Below are 21258 nucleotides of genomic sequence, written 5' to 3' on the forward strand. Positions count from 1 at the left end.
CACAGAGGAAATGCATCTCCGTTGAGTGGTCTCCTTCAGGAGGAAATTTGTCTTCTTACTGTGAAAACAGATGAAAGCTCAGCTCCCCACCCTCCTTCGTTTTACTCAGTCTCTTGCGTCTTGTACTAATTGTCCGGCCTCCCCAGCAAGTTAGTGTCATGAACGGGAAGTGGTTCAAGGCTGCTCCCGCAAGCCTGCACAGAGGGCCCTTCCTGACCACCCCTGTGATGCCAACACTTCGAAAAGACACACGAGTCACACACATAGGAACGCGGATTCTAGAAGCATGTCACTGAAAAGTACAAATACACAGAAGCCGGCACAGCCCTGTGCTTGAGACCCATGCTGTGGAGACCGGCCTGTGCATGAGCTACACAGACTTAGAGGATGGACCTACACGACCAGCTCCAGCCACCTCACCAATAACACAGGAGCGGAACCAGTACCCAATTCCCAAGCTCGCTATGAAGATCAAGTTGAAGAATATAAATATAAAACACGCAGAAAGAACCCATAACGAGCACTCACAAGTGTTCTCTGCACACCATCATCCTTACTGAGGGCACAGTTTAGGTATAAAGAATGCATACAGAGCTTAATCAAGGTTATGCTGTTTAGAACTAGGAGAGGGCGAGTCCTCTCTCTGAAGTTCTCCCCTAAGACGGATGGGACCTAACAGACCTAATCCCTGGGGGTTACAATAGGCGCTCAAGGAGAGTGTACATTGTATTAGATAAGAAAGGCTGGAAGTGAGAGGGCGCTTGAGGCCATAAGGGTGGAGCCATGGGAGGGAGAGAGACCAAGTTCCCCACTAACACCACCCAGAGGGCATATGCTGTCCCCTGGGTACAGACTGCGGCCCGTTAGTAGCACCCTCAAAAGAACATACCAGAAAGAGGGAGGAGATTTTATTCTCTGTTTCAAATAACAGAATACAGTTAAAAGGGCTGAAGTAGAGAGAAGAGAGGCAGAACTCTCACACCTTCATAAAATTGGGAGGGCTCTTCCTGGGGCAGGGCCCAGATCCGAGGTTGCAGGGCAAAGTCAAGCTCGTGATCACCTTTCAGTTCCTCCCTGATTCAGAGACTCCAAGATTCTGGGCATGGCAGAAAGGGCACCAAAGAAAAAAAAGAAACTCTGAAAATTAAACCACCCAAGCAGCCAACTCAAAAAGCTTGAAAAAGATCAAAACAAACCTAAAGAAAACAGGTGATTTTCTAGGAAATCATATAAATACTAAAAAATGATTCAATGAAAAGTAGAAAACCTCATTATAACCACATCAGAAGCATGTTTAAAAAAAGGAAACTATAAGTACTCTAATCTGTGAGCGTAAATGGAAAAACACTAAATACCGAAGAAGTGAAGCCAGTAGCTTAAAAAGAAGTATACATACAACATGAGCAGCTTATCACAGGGGCTCCAGGGCGTTTGCCATTAGAAGATGCACTGACGGAATTCGCTACATTAACAGCACAAAGGAGGAAGAACCATATGATCATCGATCGTTGCCCACAGATGGATTTGACAACTTTTAACCACCATTCCCAATTAAAAAAAAAAATCCAACTAATTTAGGAATAGAAAGTTCCTTAACCAAATGCCTTGAATGAACACATAATCAAACCTAGAACAAGCATCCCTAGTAACAAAACATCTTATTAACTGCCTATCCCTATCAAGTTAGAAATAAGCCCTCATAGAGGGGACTGCGATGGTGTCTTTCGAAATTATATGTACATTCACCCGTTGATCTAGCAGTCCTATTCCTAAGAAAGTACTCCAAAGACAAGCTGGCAAAATATAAAAGGATGTGTGAACAAGGCAATTTACTATACCACTGTCTGTAAGAGCAGGGACTAGAAACCACAGCAAGAAACTGTTAACAAACTACCAAACTACCTACCTGTAGCTGGTTTAAAAAGACAATGAGAAAAATCTCTCTGTCATTCTAATGAGTAATCTCCAGAATATATTACTAATGGGAAAAAAGCAAGGAACTTATATGATATGCCTCCTTAAAAAAAACTGGAGGAAATATAAATACATTGGTGTATAGCATTATATATTCAGAAAAGAGCACTTAAAGGATATGCCATAGGCTGACATGAAGGGTCACCTTTGGGGGAAGGGAGAGAGCAGGGATGAAAGATAAGGATAGAAGTCAACTTCTGAACTTCCTTGTTTTATAGTTTCAACTATAAACCATGTAAATGTGGGATGTAAATTTTTTAATGTAAAAATAGAAGCATAGCAATCCTGAAAAATAAAGAATCACCTGAAAAAAATCATTTTGATTTTATGTCATAGTGGCATTACAGCCACACAGAGAATAATTATTTTAGGAGATTGAACCCTCTGGCATGATGTAACTTAAACCCATAAAGAACCATAAAAAAAATCTTAATTAAAAGAACATTCAATGGGTTCATTACTAGTAACAATATCGCTATTATTAAATTATTATATATTTTGATGTTGTTTGCAACAAAGACTTTTGGTGTGAGAAAAGAGATACAAGTATAATCAAAGAAGCTAATTAAAAACCTTAAAATATTTCATTTAAACATATCCATGATATGCTTCTTCACATTACAAAAATCTGCAAACTTCTTAGCCCTGCCTGCTGAAAACCCTAAAAGGAATAAAAACCCGAGAGCAAGGTGCATCTCCAGGATCCAGATTTTGGCTTCTAAATACCATAGTGTGGTGGGAACTAAAAGGAGCCAGAGCTCCTAGGAAAAATGGATAATTCCAGATCTGTGCAACAAATGGGTAAAATGAGCTTGAGGTCTCTTCTCGTGTTAGAACGCAAGCAAGCTACCAGAGATGACCAGAGTCACGTTAAAAGAACACAGAAGAGGATGACTCATGACAGGACAATTTGCACAGCACAATAACTATAAAAGGAATAATGACTGAAAATAGACTACATTTTTCCACCCATGAGTTCACAGTAACACTACCCCCTCCCACAAAAACCTCTAAGTCATCTTTGAAGACTGTTAGAGCATTAATCACTATTCTATAAATAAAGAGAAAGGCTCAAACATGGACCCTGCCTTATCCGTACTAATTGTACTTCAGCTAAGTAAATAGTTGATAAGGGAAAACTCTTCTTTATAGAAGAACTCCAGATAACAGACATAGAAGGAAGAATAGGACTAGGGAAACATGATTTTTGCAATCTCTAATAAGATCATGGATATAGGTATCCACCATTTGGTCAACATTCACGGAGAAATTTGTAATAGAAGGAGCAGGCCAAAAAAAAACTGCTTAACCCACTGGGCCATCTTAACATAGTTAACATTTAGACAAATTTCTTAAAAGACACAAAATACCGAAGCTCACATAAGAAGAAACAGATAACCTAAGTAACCCCTATGTCTAAAAAAGAAACTGAAACTGTAGTTAAAAACATTCCCACAAAGAAAACTCCAAGCCTTAATGGCTTCCCGAGTAAATTCCACCAACCATTCAAGGAGGAAATGCTACCAATTCTATGCAGAATCCTCCAAAAAATTCAAGAGGCAGGAGTACTTCTCAACTTATTCTATGAGATCAGGAGTGCCTGAGACCAAACCCACACCAAATATTACACACCAACTGGAAGATACAATGGGAAAGAAGTAACAAAATGAAGTACTAAAGACCTAAATAAAAAATAAGCAAAACTAGTATGAAGAAAATTCTGAAACACCCTAAAAGACATAAAAGTATCTCTGAACCAAACGAAAAACATACCACATTCTTGGACACGACAATTCAACAATAAAGGTTGTCAATTCACCTCAGGTCAATATATAGATGTGACATATTTCTAATAGAAATGCTAATAAGCATAGAAAAACCTAGATACCCTGGGTCAAAAAGCAAAGACTCAGACTAATGGAGCTGTATCAAAAGCACACAGCAGCCAGCTTGGATTAGATCCCACTGATCAAACGAAGGACAATTTTAGCCTCAAAAAGAGTAATGTCTATAATTATCTATAAATTATTCAATAAAGGGGCACCTGGGTGGCTTGGTCGGTTAAGTATCCGACTTTAGCTCAGGTCATGATCCCGTGGTTTGCGGGTTCGAGCGCCACACTGGGCTCTGTGCTGACAGCTCAGTGCCTGGAGCCTGCTTCGGATTCTGTCTGCCTCTCTCTCTGGCCCTCTCTGGCTCCCACTCTGTCTGTCTGCCTGTCTGTCTCTCTCAAAAATAAACAAACATTTTAAAAAGTTATTTAATACAAAAAAAATCCACAATGGCACTAAACAACAAAGACAGAAAGAGAGGGAGCACACCCAAAATAATTTCCACCCACAGGAGGTAAAGATCACATCAATTTCTTAATCTGAACATTGGTGGCCAAAAGAGACAGGATTAAAGCATTTACGCTGCCACTCCAGGAGTTCACTAGTTGATGCGGGGAAGTACTTTACAAAACCTCAGCTAATAAACGTGGAAATACTGACATACTTAGAAAATCACCATTTTCTAAACTCTAAAAGAAATTGACGTAGGCAGGGGATTAGTAATGGATGCCAAATCTATTAGATGAAACAATTTGGGGGAACAGGGTATTCAGGAAAGGAGTATAAAATTTCCCCTATGAAATTTATCCCCAAAAATGTGAAACTTGAATCCATACAGTTCTTGACACCAAACTTCCTTCTTCCCTTTAACTTGGCTGAGGTCCCCTCCCTTCACTGCCTACTCTAGTCTCTGTCTCAGCGTTGGTAAGCATGATAATCATGGATGCAGTACATGCAGAAGGGTGGTTTCTCTTTATTCTTATCCTGGGCAGGAGATACACTGGCTCTGTGGGCGAGTTTACCAAGTTCCTCGGAGAAAGAAGGGAAGAAGTTTCGGGCAGGGGAAGAGGCAAGGCAGGGCAAAACAGTAAGGGAAGTATCAGCAGAAAAGATGAGTAGAGAATATTCCAGAAGGTAGAGAGATGGTGATGAGGAGCCAGAAGCTAAAGAGACTAGATCCAGCCACGGTATTTCACAAGTCCTAGAATGAGGTATGGATCTAGGAAGACAGAGAGCCAACAGATAATCAGTTAAGAAACTATTCTTAACTCAGATATAAAAATTGGTCCCCTACTGTCTCTAATCTTTTAACTTAATACTGAAGCAAAAACTCAATTATTTCACCTTTCTTGGTAAAGAGATTGCGAAATGTACCACACAGGTAGAAAATTCCACCGCTGTGCATATCAATATGGAGTTGGTAGCCATGCAGTCCATACTCTGGGTTGTCATCCAAAAGGGGGGTATGAGGAGGTAGCTCGTAGGGGCTAAAAAGCAAAACAAAACATACACACAGGTTTGTCAACACCAGAGACAAAATGCTTGAACTGAAAATACTCTAAAAATATCGGCATCCATTTAAACACCAGTTCCTGTCAATCCTCAAAAAGGTTCCTCCCAGTCATCCTCTACACCAGGAACTCAAAAGAAACACTTTGTGCTCCTTTCACCAACTTCTCTAAAACGTCTCTAAAAATGGGCAAAGGCATGAGTTCCATAGGTACCCACGGGCGGAAGTGTTTCTGGGATCTGCCCAGCGCAGCGGCTCTAGGAGGCGCCCCTGCTCCTCAGCGGTCTCAGTCACTGGAGGCCAGAGGTCACCAGAGGACAGAGCTGCTCAGCAGGAAAATGCACCAAAGAACAGACCTACAGGTCAGGAAGTCGGGCAGAAGACCCAATGCTATGACGAACCAAGTTTTATTCAATCAATAAGAAAAACCTTACTACATAAGGTAACAAACTCAAAAGCATTCAGAGCTTTACCTTTTCAGGTAATAAAAAAAAAAAAAAAAAAAAAAAAAAAAAAAAAAAAAGAGTCTGAGAGCTGTAGTGAAATGAAAAGCATATTCCCCACCTGAAGAGCTGCAAATTCATGGAGAGACACACACAGTGCCGGGCTAAGCAAACCACAACTGCAGGCCTTGCAAGATACGAAAAGGCACAAGAGTGCCAAGCACAGCGAGCACCTTGATGCACCAGAACCTTGCAGTGATGGACCCATCCTGCCCCCACTCGGCACAAAATCCTTAACCCGGAACAAAGAAAGCAAATATGTACTCACGAATAATCCAATTATTTTAGCCACAGCTAAGTAATTATGCCCGTTGGCTTGTGTCTACTGATTAAAAACAGAGTATCTTTGTAGCTATTCTCAGGATGTTCAGATGATATCAACTTCTAATCCTTCACATTGTACAAAACGTGAACAGACCCACGTGGAAATACATACACGGTGGCGGAGCCTAACGTGCTCTTCTCCACAAGCTGATGGAAATGAAGATTTGCCATAACAAAAGCCAGTTCTTCCTCCCTCTGAAAAGTTAATTAGAAAGAAGACATTTTTCAACAGAAATATTTTAATTTTTCACCAGGTCGTTGTGAAGATCGCAGCACATTCATCTTACAGATAGACAGTTTCTTGTAACTGTTAAGATTACCCCAGTACCAACGCATTCTTGCTGCTAATACGTTATTACTATCCAATAAGACTTCTTTGTCAACTGACAGCAGGGCCACAATTCACCCAAATGTGCAGTGCGTGCGGTACCAAAAGGATTAACAACCCAGCACTTGTGAAATATCAAAACACTCCGCCAGGATGATTGTGACAATATACATTGTTAGTTCCAGGTTCTGGAACTACAGAGGGACGATACTGGTAAGACCCTCAAACATACAAGGGTAATGCCACAGATACGTAACATGAGTGGCATTCCATGAGGATACATTCCTCTCTTGAGAACCTGTTGACTTGACAAAGCCACTGGGGATGAAAACATTCACCCACCAGGCTGAGCAGCAGAAAACGTGACTGTAGAGGAACAGACATCCATTTCTCTCCAAGCTCACAGCCGACGCTGACTGGTGTAGTTGCCCCAGAAAGGTCGACCTGAGGCACCACCCAGCAGTAGGCAGCCAGGACAATTGGACGGACCAGGGTCCTTGTAACAATGCAGGCCAGCACAGACTGATGAATCCCAGTCAAGGAAACAGCCAGCAAGCAAACTGGCACCTAGGCCACAAGTCACCCTCGTGCAGCGAGCACAGGGACAGTGACTGCCTCAGCAGGTTGAGAAAGACAAAGCTATGTCAAGAGAATGATGCCATTGATCGTGGTTCCATCTAGTCATTGTTTATACACGCGTGCTGTTATCCTCAAAATCAGATTTGTGAACTTCTGTCTTACAACACCCACAGGCCAAAGCCACAGATTTCAACACACGTGTGGTGTACAGAGAAACATCACACTGGTTTGTTTTTCACTGGAGTGACTGCCCAGAAAATAACTCCAGAGGAATTGGGAAAGGATAGGCAGGTTACACTCAAGGCCACATCTACAGGATCAGAAACACAGGGGAGACTGGGTTAAACACGCAGGATGAGAGACTTGGGCAGACGCAGGCTGGGAAAGAGGAAGGAAGGAGCACGGATTGACTGGAAGGAGAAGGGGTGAGATTTTTCAGGATATGAACGGTCTAATGTGAACAAAAGCATCCAGGCAGGAACAGGGAGCTTGTCGTCTACAACAGGAGAACAGAGTCGCCTCCACACAACAAGGGGCCATTTAGTTAGAAAAGCAAAACTGGTAAGAGAGAATTAATGCCATTAGTGAAGAGTCTTCAGGACCTCACATCTGGTGTCACGCACAGCAGTGAGTAAATGTGGAATGGGCAGGGAGGTGGCATCACACAGGCAGGGACCCAAGTCTTACCTTCCACAGCCCCACCAGCAGGCCTGGGCAGAGGCAGAAGATCCGAAGGAGTCTGTCCCCGCCAATCATGGTGGATTCGGTTAAGTTACTCAGATTGTACTTTGCAATTAAAGAATGCCACCGAGGTCTTTGAACATCCATGCCAAAGAAAGGAAGGAGAGAAATGAGCTTTCACACCTGCGGTTATCAATTCTCTTGAGTGTATTTAAAAGTACTTTTGAAGAGCATGCTAATAACATGCACCTTGCTAATGAATGGTGTGTTGAGGGTCAGGGGATGCAAACCATTCATGTAAATAAAAGGAAAATGGATACACCCAAATTTCTCGCCCAACTATGTTTCTTTCCCCTCCCCCTCACTCTTAGTGTCAACTCAATGGCCCAGTCAGAAGTGGAAGAACCATGAGGGTGAGGAACAATCATCTTCTGCTCTCCTCCCCTCAGAGCCCAGCACAATGCTACAGTCAAAAGTAGATTCTCGGGGCACCTGGGTGGCTCAGTTGGTTAAGCGTCCGACTTCTGCTCAGGTCATGATCTTGCGGTCCATGAGTTCGAGCCCTGCGTCGGGCTCTGTGCTGACCGCTCAGAGCCTGGAGCCTGTTTCAGATTCTGTGTCTCCCTCTCTCTCTGACCCTCCCCCGTTCATGCTCAGTCTCTGTCTCAAAAATAAATAAACATTAAAAAAAAATTTTTTTAAAAAGTAGATTCTCATATGTATTGTAACTGTATGTATCCCTAATTAAGGAAACTAAGGCATAAGCAAAGATGAAATATTTTTTAAGTGACAAAAAAGAGCAGGTGGTCTCAGTAGGCTCTTGGAAGCGGATATATATACCTTTTAAGGCTATTATCAAGGATAACTCAGAGAGAGTGAAAATTTTAATATTGGAAAACGAATTTAGTCCAAAACCCTGAGGATTTTCACGGAGGAGATCCACTGTGAACTCTATATTAGAATTACTATCTGAGAGTAAGTAATAACTCAGATGTGTAAGGAAACACAACTCTGCTATTCATCATGAGATTTAAAAAAAAAAACGAATGAAACATTCTAGAAGCACTATAATGGTAAACATAGATGTCCTTTCCAAGGACCTAGAGATAGTTCAGGAAATTATAAAGGAGATGAGATCTTAGTGGTCAATTAGCATAGCTCAGCATTGAGGAAAGTCCCTAAGGAGCTGCGGCCACATGGCATCCAAGCGTTCTCCTCCAGCACCTAAGACACACGCTGGCAGGAGACAGGTATTCAAATGTTCATTAAGTAAAAGAATCAGAAAACGAAGGACTTCAGCTGTTTCAAAGTGGAGGCATGGGGGTGGGAGGAAGACCTGAAGCTTCCAGACTACCTTGGTTCCTCCCTCAATTTTCAAAGGACTTTTGGCACAGAAAACTACATTGCCTGGGGGATGTGGTCAGTGAACATGCGTGTGACATACGATCTCAAAGTATACTCCGCATAGACAGAATACACTGGGAGGAAGCCACACGGTGAGGAACATGAGTATGGCCTCAGGGAAACTGGAGTTTAAACCTTAAAGCCAACCCTAAGGTGCTCAGAAACGGTAGTCCTTGCCACCATGATTCTCAGTGCAGACAGACAAGGTCGGGCGGAGGTGTGAAAACCCTCCTCTTACACTCTTCGATGTGTCCTAAGTAGGGACAGTCGTCGCCATGGCTCAAGAGCCGTTCAAGCAGACTCCACAGAGAGCAGGCTAAGTCCCCACATGCCCTGGCCTCACAGGCTAAAGAGAGAGAAACTAAGGCTGATACCTACTCAACATTCCTCCCAAATTTGGGGAGGTATAGCATAAACCACAGAACGGAGAACATTTCCAGAACAGAAAATTTAATGAGCTGACTAGAAAGGTATAAATTACAGGGAAATTCAAACTGCAAATTACACAAATAAGGCTTTCGCTGTTCTTGAAAAAATCCTCATGGAGGAAACAAAACAGACCCAAATAACCAAGTTTTTCCTTTGCTGTCACACAGATGCACACGATGATTTGTACTTGTGCGTGATAAACACATTTGCTTTCAAACTTGCAATAAAAGAGCCCATCAAAACAAATTCCTAAAAAACACTTCTAGTGTCTCTTCTCCACAGTTTATCAAATGCTGGCTGAAGTCCACTGAGTTTTAATGGAAATAAATTACATGAAATCAATTTTCCCAATGAATTCTAGCATTTGTCACCGCACAGAACCCAGTATTCCCGACCTGGATGGCAGTTGTCAGGAGCACAGCATCTGTAACCGAGCCTCACTGTCCAACACTACCCACTGCGACTTCCGTGACCAACTTAATTGACGTTAACAATGTTGTCCTAATGCATATAATCAATACTTCACGATATGCCAAGTAACATATTGTTCAGTCAAGTTAGTACAGAGATTATAGACTGATTCTCCAAACATAACTTCATAGTGCATAAAACCTAAATACTGCATTAGAAAAATCTAGTGTCCATCATGATACCATATGAAATTTCAGAGATTTATCCAAATAGAGGTCCCATTTTAAAAAGTAAACAAGCTTCCAGGGCGCCGGGGTGGCTCAGTCGTTTAAGCGTCCAACTTCAGCTCAGGGCATGATCTCGCAGTTTGTGTGTTCGAGCCCCGCGTCAGTCTCTGTGCTGACGGCTTGGAGCCTGCTTCTGATTCTGTGTCTCCTTCTCAGCCCCTCCCCCACTCACACTCTGTCTCTTTCTCTCTCTCTTAAAAATAAATAAACATAAAAAAAATTTTTTTAAGTAAACATGCTTCTAAAATACCCTCAGTAATATAATCAGGGAAGATAATTCACATGTTATCCTTCGTAGCATTAAGGCTATTTTCAGAATACAATAAAACCTGGCTTCACCAACACTAAGAAGTGAAACGCCCTCACACTCCCAGCATGACAAGCAGAAGCACGATCACTGACACGATCCTCAAAGGACCAGCCCCAGATTGCAGAAGAAAAACAAGGTCCTGGTTACCAAGCTGCAAAAACGAGTCCAGAGTCCAGGGAAGCCATTAAGGAAAGCTGTCCTGCCATGGACGACACCTGCCATCACAAGGACACGGGTGAGAGAAGCCACAGGTAGAGCCACAGCGCACGGGCTGGCAGGAACAGTGACGTGGTAAGTGCACTGCAATGTCCGAGGATGGAGGGCCGTGGAGAGGGCCACTGAGGGCAGGAAACCAAGCCTGGAGAAGGCAGCTACAACCCGTGTTTTCCAGGCGTTCGATGTAAAGCTGCGCCTGCTCGCTCAGGAAGTGAAGACACTGCAGCTGGCAGCATCTAGCTCTTAGGAGAAAGTGACTAATGGAGAGAAGAGTGAGCAGGACGGACTTCGAATACACGTGGATGCAGCACAGAGCCCCTCAGGACAGAACATAAGGACACACAAATCTGATGCCCCTTCTGGTCTTCACAGCAGCCACACGTGCTAAATACTCGTCGCCATCGTCATCATCACCCCATTTCACACATGAGAAAACTGAGGCACAGAAAGGCTGAGCCACTTGCACAAGGTCACACATCTGGTCAGTTCAACAGAGAGGCACATAAAAATAACTAAGCAGTACTGTATGTCCTAATGTTTAAACTATGGTTACTGTACCATTTACTAAAAGAAAGATATAATAGTTTTTTTATTTTTTTAATGTTGATTTATTTTTGAAAGAGAGGGAGAGAGAGAGAGAGAGAGAGAGAGAGAGAGAGAGAGAGACAGAGCATGAGTGGGAGAGGAGCAGAGAGAGAGGGAGACACAGAATCCGAAGCAGGCTCCAGGCTCTGAGCTGTCAGCACAGAGCCCGATGACGGGCTCGAACTCACAGACCGCGAGACCATGACCTCAGCCGAAGTTGGACGCTCATCCGACTGAGCCAGCCAGGCGCCCCAGCTATAATAGTTTTATATACCTTTGATCCAAAATGGTTAAAACTAAAAAGCTCAAAAGGTTAGCTATCAATCACCTAGGAATTCTGTTAACTAGAACATTATTCTCTTTGTTAACTAGAATATTATTCTCTGTTACAGACAACCAAGATATGAGGAACTTAAATTTAGATCGAATCATAAATGTGATGAATCCATTCTTTTTCTCTTCTATAGTGATCCAGAATGCAAGAGAAGTCTTGAAGATGCAATCAAATTAAAATACACTGGCGGTATCTTTAAATTGCAAGAATAGTAACAACTGAGACAGCCGGTTGCCTCAGATGGTTGGGCATCTGACTCTTGATTTCAGCTCAGGTCATAATGTCACAATTCATGAGTCGGAGACTAGCAGTGAGCTCTGTGGTGACAGCACAGAGCCTGCTTGGAATTGTCCCTCCCTCTCGGCCCCAGTCTGCCCCTCCTGCACATGCACACGTGCTCTAATGAATAAACATTTTTTTTTAAAAAGAATAATAACAACTAGTATTTACATATAAGATGTTCTCACCCAAAGCTTCTGTAGAATTAATACTTACCCATTTTTGGAAGGGGTTTTAGACTGGTCCATAAAAACTGGCGTCACACCACACAAATCTAGGGTTGACAATGTGGCCAGCCGGGGCCAAGTTTTGCCATACCACATAATCGTCACTGATGAGTCATTTATGGAAAGGTCAATGTGCTCCATGATGTATTCTTTTCCATTTTTTTCTCTCAATATAATTACCCAACCTAAACCAGATATTCTGGAGAAAGAAAAGCTAACAATGTTGGCCTCATTGCAGAAATAAAAAATGCTAAAGCCAATTTCATGTATCATCTCTAAAGTATCTAGTTCCTGAAAAGCCAAAGCCAAAGTCCTCAGAAAGTGCCTGACATAAATTTTCATTCCGTCAATGGTCCTCTCTTTAGACTTTTTCTCCTCACCTAACAAACACCCATTGAACATTTACTGTGTTCTCGGAACTGGCAATACATACATGAGACAAAGTTCTTCCCCGAAGGAAGGACACATTAGATGCTCTTGCTTTACTGCAGCAGATGACTAGGTGATTTCTGCTTTTCATGAACACATCAGACCGTTTATGTGAAATAGGAAAACACTATATAACTTATGGATGCACAGAAACACAGGAAAATCCCAAGAGACAGTCCCCTCACGGTATAAACTGCACGTATGTCCTTAAATGTGCAATACTCTGAGCTCACACCATCACTGTTTCTAAAGCAACACACGTGCAGATGTTAACAGCACCCTCGAGCACCCGGCGTGCCCATAGCTCGGGAGGAAGCTGTGTACCTGACGGCCTCCTTGGTCTTCACCGGCAGGCCCGTGTAAGGGTTCACAGGCTTGAGCACCTGGGCGAGCGCCGCTCTCACACGTGCTCTCTGCTTTGCAATATACTCTTTCTTCCAGTACCCAGCTTCTTTATCCTTAACCGACAGCACGTTCACAGATCCAGTGGTCTTCTCCACTGAATTAACTTTCCAATTAGATCTTTTAGGTGAAAAGGCCGCTGAATAGATCCTGATCCAAAGAAAACTGGGGGAGAAGAGGAACGTCGTTAACTAAAAGACACAGTCATGTGCCTGCAGAAGTGACATGTTAAATCAGAGATGCACAATCGTTTGTAACTAGTCCGATTCCATGAACAAAGCAAACTGAACACTGACAGTCATTCACGTGTTAGAGTGAACCGTGGTTTGAGGGGAGTGTCCCAGATCCACTGACCCCAGAAATCTGTACGAAAAGGAAAAGCTTGTTGCCCCCGGTCAAGTTAAAATGAGTGACCTCCTGTCATTTGACATCATCCAAACCACTGTCTTCCTACAGTAATCACTGAATAAGGGATTACAGAAAAATAACAAAGTGACTCCTATTGTGTTATTTTAAATACGTACACTTCTTAAAAGGCTGGAAAGGAAGTATATGTACATACACACACAGAGAAATGCCAACAGCAACGGAACTGTATGTTCCTTTTCCACATTTTAATTTTTCTACAATGAACATGCAACGTTTGCACAAAGAGAATAAAATGAAAAAATTCCCTGCATAATGCAAAAAATGAAGAAAACCAGTTAATATTGTTTGTGCAGTGTTAAGCATCCCTGGAGCACTTCGTAAACATTAACTACTTTAATCGTCAACAAACCCATGAAGTAGCTACCATTATGGTCCCCCCCTCGGCAGATAAGGTCATGAGGCCCAGTGGGAAGTGATCTGGCCCGGGCCAGCCTGTATGTGCCGAGGAGACGGAGACCCAGAGTTGCACCAACACAGCCTCGACCAGAGCTCACACACTCACGCCCTGTGCTTCCCGGCCTCCTCAGTCACAGAGAAATGAACTCAAGGAAACCAAGTAATTTATCCAAATTCGAGAGCCAATCAGCCACAAGGCTGAATTCAAATTCAGCCCTGACCCACAGCCTGTGTCCCTCCCGCTCATCACACCCAGACGAGACGTCACAGGAGCAGTGGCGGTTAGCAGGGGCCAAAGTGAGCCTAAGGCACCTCTCTCGGTGCTCTCCTTCAGGGGAAGAAACAAACTTCTCTTAGGGGAAACTGAGACAGGGGCTCAAATCAATTTCCTACTATAAAAGGTGAGCTGTACATAAGTAAGTGTAATTACTTGCTAATTCATGTCTCCACATTTCTATTTAGTGCAGTGGGACGGAATGGCCAATGGCCAAGAGGCAGCTGGGAGAAGGCAATGCCCCTGCAGAGGAGGTCCAGACGAGATGCCAGGGCACTCTGGAGGTTCCTACGTGCTCGGGTCACCCGGCAGTAACCACAGCGGCAAGGGGCACTTCTCAGACATTCGACCTGCAGACGTGTCCCCTTGATCCAGGTCGGACGTGGACTTTCCATCAAACTCATTTTCTATCAAATGCATAATCAGATCCCTACTGACATCACTCTCTAGTATGCATTTTCAAATCATTTCTCACCCCACAATATCATTTCACACCAAGCTTTCTGCCTTAAGGTATTTCTCAGTTCGGAAATTTCTGAGTTTTCGTACGTGAGCTAAGAATTGCAAAATGACAATTCTTTGAGTACATCTTAGGTAAATCTGAAACCATTTTGCCAAAATCCCTTGCGTAGGCAATTTTTAAAACTCCCTTTACATAAAAACTTGTTCATATTTTCTTCAAAATTTATTTTACTCATCATTTTACTCCACATAAGTGTTCCCAAATCTCTCACATCAGCACCACATGAACTGCAGCTGACTCTATTCTTGTCTGCGGGCCCGTACTCGCCAACTACAAAACACGGTGCCTGGAGAGGACACAGAGCGGGAGCCCCACACACCTTCAGGTACAGCTACACCTGACATCTGTGCCAAGAGCCACTTACACACCATTATCTTACTGCAGTTACCGTAGCGAAGTCCAAAAAGAACATCCCATAAAATTAAAATACTGTGGAGACTGTTCTGCTTATTCATTTATAAAGCAAAAATGTCAGGCCTAAGACGCTTTTAACAAGTACTCAAAATCCAGACACATTCATTTCTTGATCACCCAATGCCCCGTCCTGTTAAAAGAAAGAAAGAAAGAAAGAAAGAAAGAAAGAAAGAAAGAAAGAAAGAAAGAAAGAAAGAAAGAAACTAAGGTGGATTTGAGGACAAGAGCATATTTAGCTATTCTGACTACCAGTCAGGCACAGAACAACTTCAATCAGACAAGTTGTTGACAAAATGGGGCCAATTTAACGTTCTGATAAAGTGTTTCGCAGAGTGCTGGAAAATAAAAGCCCACGTGATGATCCCAATCCAGCCTGGACAAGTTTCCCCCTTACCCCCACGCAGGCGGAGCCTGGAGCTCAGGTTGAGGGAGGCAATACCCACAGGGAGGGGGCAACCTCCCCCCATGTAAGGGGAGCATCAGGGAGACCCCAAGCCTCCAAACAGGTCTCGCCATAAGTCATCAGTGTAACTGGCTACCGTAGGCACTCCTGCCCTCTCCAGAAGTAACGCTTAGAAAATACCATTCACTGTTGACAAACACTTGTTTACCAGTTCAATCGTCAACATGCCCTTTGTGAAGTCTCACTATAAAATCAGACTATGACTCTTAAAACTAAAATTCAATGTACACAATTAAGGTACTTCCTTTAAAAAGAAAACAAACATGAGGATAATTCCTTCAGAAGCCCAGATTTTTAAAGGACAACCCCCAAGAAAGTGGGGCAGGCATGTAATTAATAACAAAAGTATGCAAGGAATATTACTAGAGGTGTGGCCCAAATCCACTGGAACGCCCAGAGCCTGTACCTTCTGGGCCTATGAAGTTCAGTGGGAAAAGGGGACATTTAGAGATACTAAGCAATTTGTAATTGATCACCTTATCCAAGCGATTGAAGTTCCATCCTTGAATAAAGTAAGAACCCTCCAAAAAGCTACAGTTTGGGATACTTGATCTCTCTCATGAAAAATGCCTTACTGCACTTTGCTTTGGTGAAATGTCTTCACCTCTTATAAAGAGTCATTAAGAAAGAGACACAAAAATCACTCTATGTCCATTCTAGAACTACTGTCAAAAACATGCTTATTTGCCTTGAACCCACTTGTGTGAGTATGGACACAGACAGAGAGATTCTTCCACAGAGGAGACAACAGCTACCCCAATAGCAAGTTTGATCACTTTCAGTTCATGCAAAGACACTCTTTTTTTAAGCAAATAAATGCAAATCTCATTTATCATTTATCAAATATCATTTGACCACTTACAGTATTAGACATGTTCCATCTATGTCTAAACACACTTTTGAAATTACTTTAAATTTCAAAAAATGGTTAAAAAGGTCTTACTAGTTTTCATGACTTCCATCAACACGCCATCAAAAGATGATAGAGAGATTTGGTTTTCTCCTTACTTGTCATTGGCCAGATGATAAAAGCGCCTATTCACACATCCCGTACACAGCAGGGTCACAGCATCCAAGTTGCAAAAGATCTTCAGCAACACTTCTGAAGGCATGCTGAGAGAGGGGAGGAGATCGGAGAGGTGGGCAAACACATAAGCTAGAAGTTACCCACAAAACTGGCTGTTCATCTCCAGACAGAAGGTGACTGGCACCTGTCCCGTACAAGAGGCTAACTGCACCCCTACCTTCCCGTTTTCTCAACTGAAATGTTCTGGCTACCACAGTCCTCGTGACATAAACGAATCCAGAGACCCAAGGGTACAGGAACCTAACTTCCTTGGCATGTTAACCATATTCACACGCTGTGAATCAACACGCAGGTTTCCCTACCTCCCTCGTGAAAGTAAGCATCACCCCTTGGTGAGATAGAAGGAAACAAGAGAAAAAGAATGCATTCTTAGCTATTAAGAAGAAATAACACAGAATCCTCCCCCTCAAAGAAGAGACTGGAATAGGAAATACCAGCTTCTTTTCTACCTAGCCCATACCACCCTCACCCACCCTCTTCCTTCATATCCTCATGCTCCAGACCTTCCTCCGGGGCTTTCCAGAGAGTTCAAGCCCCATAAGATTTTCTGAATTCTCTCTTCCTTTTTTTCTCATTTATTGCCTAAATAAATTACATTGAGGTGCATTCTCAATATCCCATTCTCAATATTTCTATGATCTTACACTGTTACAAAACACTGAGAGAACCAGAAATTATCTAGAAAGCCTTACCGATATTACGAAGTCAGGAATGGGCACGTATGGACCTCAGGCAGAAAAAACAACAACAAAAACAAAAAGAAAGCTAGCGAACACTGTTGGGGTGAGGGGTGGGGACCTCAGGATAAAGAACTGAGGCAGTAAACCCTTTGGCCAATTTAGAATGGCTGCCCATACTCTGCACTTGTCATCTTAACTATTTTAAATTTTTAGATTGTGATGAAAATCGTTATCAAATGTTTCATAGGGAGATAATCAGTCCTAAAATCCTGATAATACTGAGAATGGATGGGCGGGGGGGGGGGGTCCTCAGAGGCAAGAGGACAGGCACGAGACATAACTGGCCCGTGTCACTAACCGGAGCTATCCCTACTCAGAAGCTTCAGAGACTCCCTGAGAGTTTAAGCAAGCAGTTTTGCTCAGGGGTTCATTAAATCCCTCCCCCCAAATGAAACTCCTTCTATTCAGAGTCAATAAATTAGACACTTTTAGCGACCAAAAGTCGCTAACGCTAGAGAGGGCAAAGCTGCGGGAAAACACGTTTTGTGACCATCTGGGTTACCCACTGCACAGAGTTTTCACATTTTGACTCAGTGATTTCACAAAAATTCATGGTTATTATTTTTTAAATAATTATAATTCAAAGAATGTAGATTTGGGCTTAAAGAAAACATCTCAGAGAGGCACCCAGCAAATCTTATCCAGGAAAAATTATTTAACTGAACTAAAACCCTACTCACTCTCCTACCCGGCAGACAAACTTAATGAAGGGGTGCTCTCCCCGTACCTTCCAGAAAGCAGAAAACCTCCACTTTACAGCTAGCACAGTTGGGATCAAGGCCATTCTCAATTATTGTTCATAAGGTTTCCTCAAAGCTGGTACAGTCACTGTCCATGCCCATAATGGGTCACTTTCTGCTTGATTCTAATCATTTCACACTGCAGGGGCAGAGGTGCAGGGGGATGGGGAAGGAGACGAGGAAGGTGAGCGGAAAAGAAGCTCAAAGTGTCAGAGGACAGTATCTGGTACTGAGAAGGTCCTCAAATATTTGATGGATGCATGAACCGAATAAATATTTGTTTTGTTTCCATATCAGATTATTGTATGACAGACTGTGTTCTCAGAGTACAGGCTTTAAAGCTTAAATTGCCGTCCATAATTAACTATCCTTTTTGGTTTTCACTTCTTTTTTAAAACACACTAAAGTATGTTCCCTGTTAGCTGAGTTGTAATATACTACTGAAAGCCCAAAACTTGGGGGGCACCTGGGTGGCTCAGTCCGGTGAGCGTCCAACTCTTGGTTTCCGCTCAGGTCATGACCTCCCAGTTCATGAGTTCAGGCCTCGCATCAGGCTCTGAGCTGACAGTGCAGAGCCTGCTTGGGATTCTCTTTCTCTCGGGCCCTCCCCCATGCTCACTCTCTCACTCTCTCTAGCTTTCTCTCTCTCTCTGAAAATAAATAAACTTAAAAGCCCAAAATTTGCAATCACGTAACTTAGCTTTGAACGTGAATTTGGCAATATGTACACTATGCCAGCCCTACCTCCTCCACTGTCAACATCTACAGTGATGCCCTCGGTCCCCCCCGCAATGCTTAGCACAGAGTTGGTGGTCTATGTCAGTAGTACAAATCCACGGGCACCTCAGCAGCAATTTCAAACAATTAGCTCCAAACAGAGACTGTACGGATCTCCTTGCGGAAGTGAGCGGGCAGAACCTTGCCAGGCTGGGTTCCCAGAGCACTGAGGGCGAAGAACCCCAGAGCCCAGGCCCCTGGAGCTTTTAGAAGAACACGCTTTAATCCTCTTTCCCCCTTTCCAAGGGTCTTTACCGACTAGCAGTGAGTAATTTTGAAGAACATTTTTTAAAAAGGAACATTTCCTTGTCACTTGTTAGAAGTTCACTTCATAAAACCAGCCTAATGATGACAGTGGTGACAGGCTGATGACTCACAGCAAACGCTCCACGTTGTGCTTCCGTCCTCCGCAATTCTATTCTCAGCTCAGAACAGCCGCTTGGTACACATGCACCGAAACTGTCTCTGACGGCCCCGCCCCGAGAGCCCGCCCCGGGGAAGCGGCCACGTGCCGCGACTCACCTGTCCAGGGACACAGACCGCTCAGCCGTGGACTCGGCTCGGAGCCTTCCCCGCCCGGCGCACTGCCGCAGGCTAGCACGTGCGAGAGAGAGCATGGAAAAGTCAAATTCTAATGAGAGGTAAACAGCGCAGTGCTCTCTACAAAACTGTAAGGGATTCATAAACTTCGTACACAAACTCACTGTACAACGACACGGATGGAGAGAGGGCGGTGAAACATTCAGTGTCCTGGGTGAACCTGGAAACCGGACTTACTCCGATGTGTTTTAAACATAAGACTCAATACTTGCTCTTATAGGCTGCCAGCCTATCAAAGAGGGGCTGTAAGACTTATTGAATGTAATAAAAGGATAAAAATAAAACGTATCAACAGGCCAGTTTCAACCATACAATAGCACCAACAGGTTAAGAAATACTTTAGGTCTGTGAACCACAAGTTACCCAGACATCTACAACTTGGCTGGTCTTGGAGGGACAATGACTGGCCCCAACCCTCACTCTGGCGACCACGGCCACAGAAACACCAAATACTCATGCACATAATTTTTTCCACATTTTAAATATCCCACATCCAGTGAAATATATTTTAACTGGCCATCTTTCTGTCTTAGTGGTATGAAAAATAGTAAATAATATAATCAATAGCTTTTAAGACTCAATGAAATAAGGTATATTTCACACAGTTCTTTTCAGAAGTTACTAATGTAAATTTTTATTAAAGTCAGCCCTCCAGGGGCGCCTGGGTGGCTCAGTCAGTTGAGCGTCCGACTTCAGCTCGGGTCATGATCTCGTGGTTTGTGGGTTTGAGCCCCACGTCAGGCTCTGTGCTGACAGCTCAGAGCCTGGAGCCTGCTTCGGATTCTGTAACCCCCTCCCTCTCTCCCCCTCCCCAACTAGCACTCTGTCTCTGTACCTCAAAAAATAAAATTTAAAAAAAAAACATTAAAAAAAATCAGCCCTCAAAATGAGCACTACTCAACAGCAGCCTGGTAGGGATCTGAAACACCCAGAAAGGTATGGAGCCCAGAGCCTTCAGCTTCCAGGCAGCAGCCCACAGACAGAGTTACTGGTGGATCTGCTATTTCTCTTGGAAAGGTCTGGAAGCTGCTTCTTTACCACACACACACACACACACACACACACACACACACACACAATTATTGGCCCACCTCCCACCCAGCATGTGACTCAAGTCTAGAGTGTACGTTCCATATGCTCAGTTCACTAATGCCATTGCTCTCAGTACATACTTTGTTCACCAAGAGTTGAACACCCCCATTTTTCTACCAACTGGTTCCCTGGATACATGTGGATTAAAGATCAAAAAGGATATGGGCAACAACTGGGGGCAAAATGAGGGTCACCAGAACTTGGAAGGGAAGCCAATAATCTCTCTGGAAGTGGAAGAATGAAAGCCCCATGGAAGGACCCGAACAAAGGAGGGTTCTAGACCACAAGCACAGCCTGCTCCAGGAGGTACAGGGGGCGGATTGCCCACAGCTCGCCCGCTCGGATGGAACCACCGTGGAGCTGGCGCGCCAACACCTGCACATCAAACTGCCCGATGGCTCCCCGTACGTTTCTGAGCAGCCAAAGAATCCATCTGTCTTCCCTTTATAGGTTTTTCTCCTCAGAAACAGCATAACGGCTGGCACATGATAAGCCCTCAGCAAACATGAGCTAGCATCCGCATGCCTGCACCTCAACCTAGGAGAGGTGGATGCTGTGAACCTTTTCAGATCCCAGACGGTGACAAATTCCCCGAGGTGAAAAAATGCTGGCTACCCAGCCTCCCCACTCCAGCCTCCCCACTCCAGCTTCAGCAAAGCACATTCAATGTGCCTTCTGT

General features: G+C 43.6%; 1 protein-coding gene across 3 annotated transcripts in view; it reads right to left on the bottom strand.

Moving 5' to 3' along the window:
* Positions 1-21258, bottom strand: part of FBXO15 (F-box protein 15) — a 48320-nt gene that overhangs the window by 20990 nt on the left and 6072 nt on the right. For all 3 annotated transcript variants that reach the window (XM_015080424.3, XM_053206038.1, XM_027069181.2), the window contains exons 2-8: positions 19410-19481; positions 16552-16656; positions 12967-13209; positions 12203-12412; positions 7738-7864; positions 6256-6338; positions 5151-5293 (exon numbers count right to left, since the gene is read on the bottom strand). In XM_015080424.3, the coding sequence (XP_014935910.2) occupies positions 5151-5293; positions 6256-6338; positions 7738-7864; positions 12203-12412; positions 12967-13209; positions 16552-16656; positions 19410-19481 (983 nt within the window). The remainder of the gene's footprint in view (positions 1-5150; positions 5294-6255; positions 6339-7737; positions 7865-12202; positions 12413-12966; positions 13210-16551; positions 16657-19409; positions 19482-21258) is intronic.

The sequence above is a fragment of the Acinonyx jubatus genome, chromosome D3, assembly GCF_027475565.1.
Source record: "Acinonyx jubatus isolate Ajub_Pintada_27869175 chromosome D3, VMU_Ajub_asm_v1.0, whole genome shotgun sequence".
NCBI classification, from domain to species: domain Eukaryota; kingdom Metazoa; phylum Chordata; class Mammalia; order Carnivora; family Felidae; genus Acinonyx; species Acinonyx jubatus.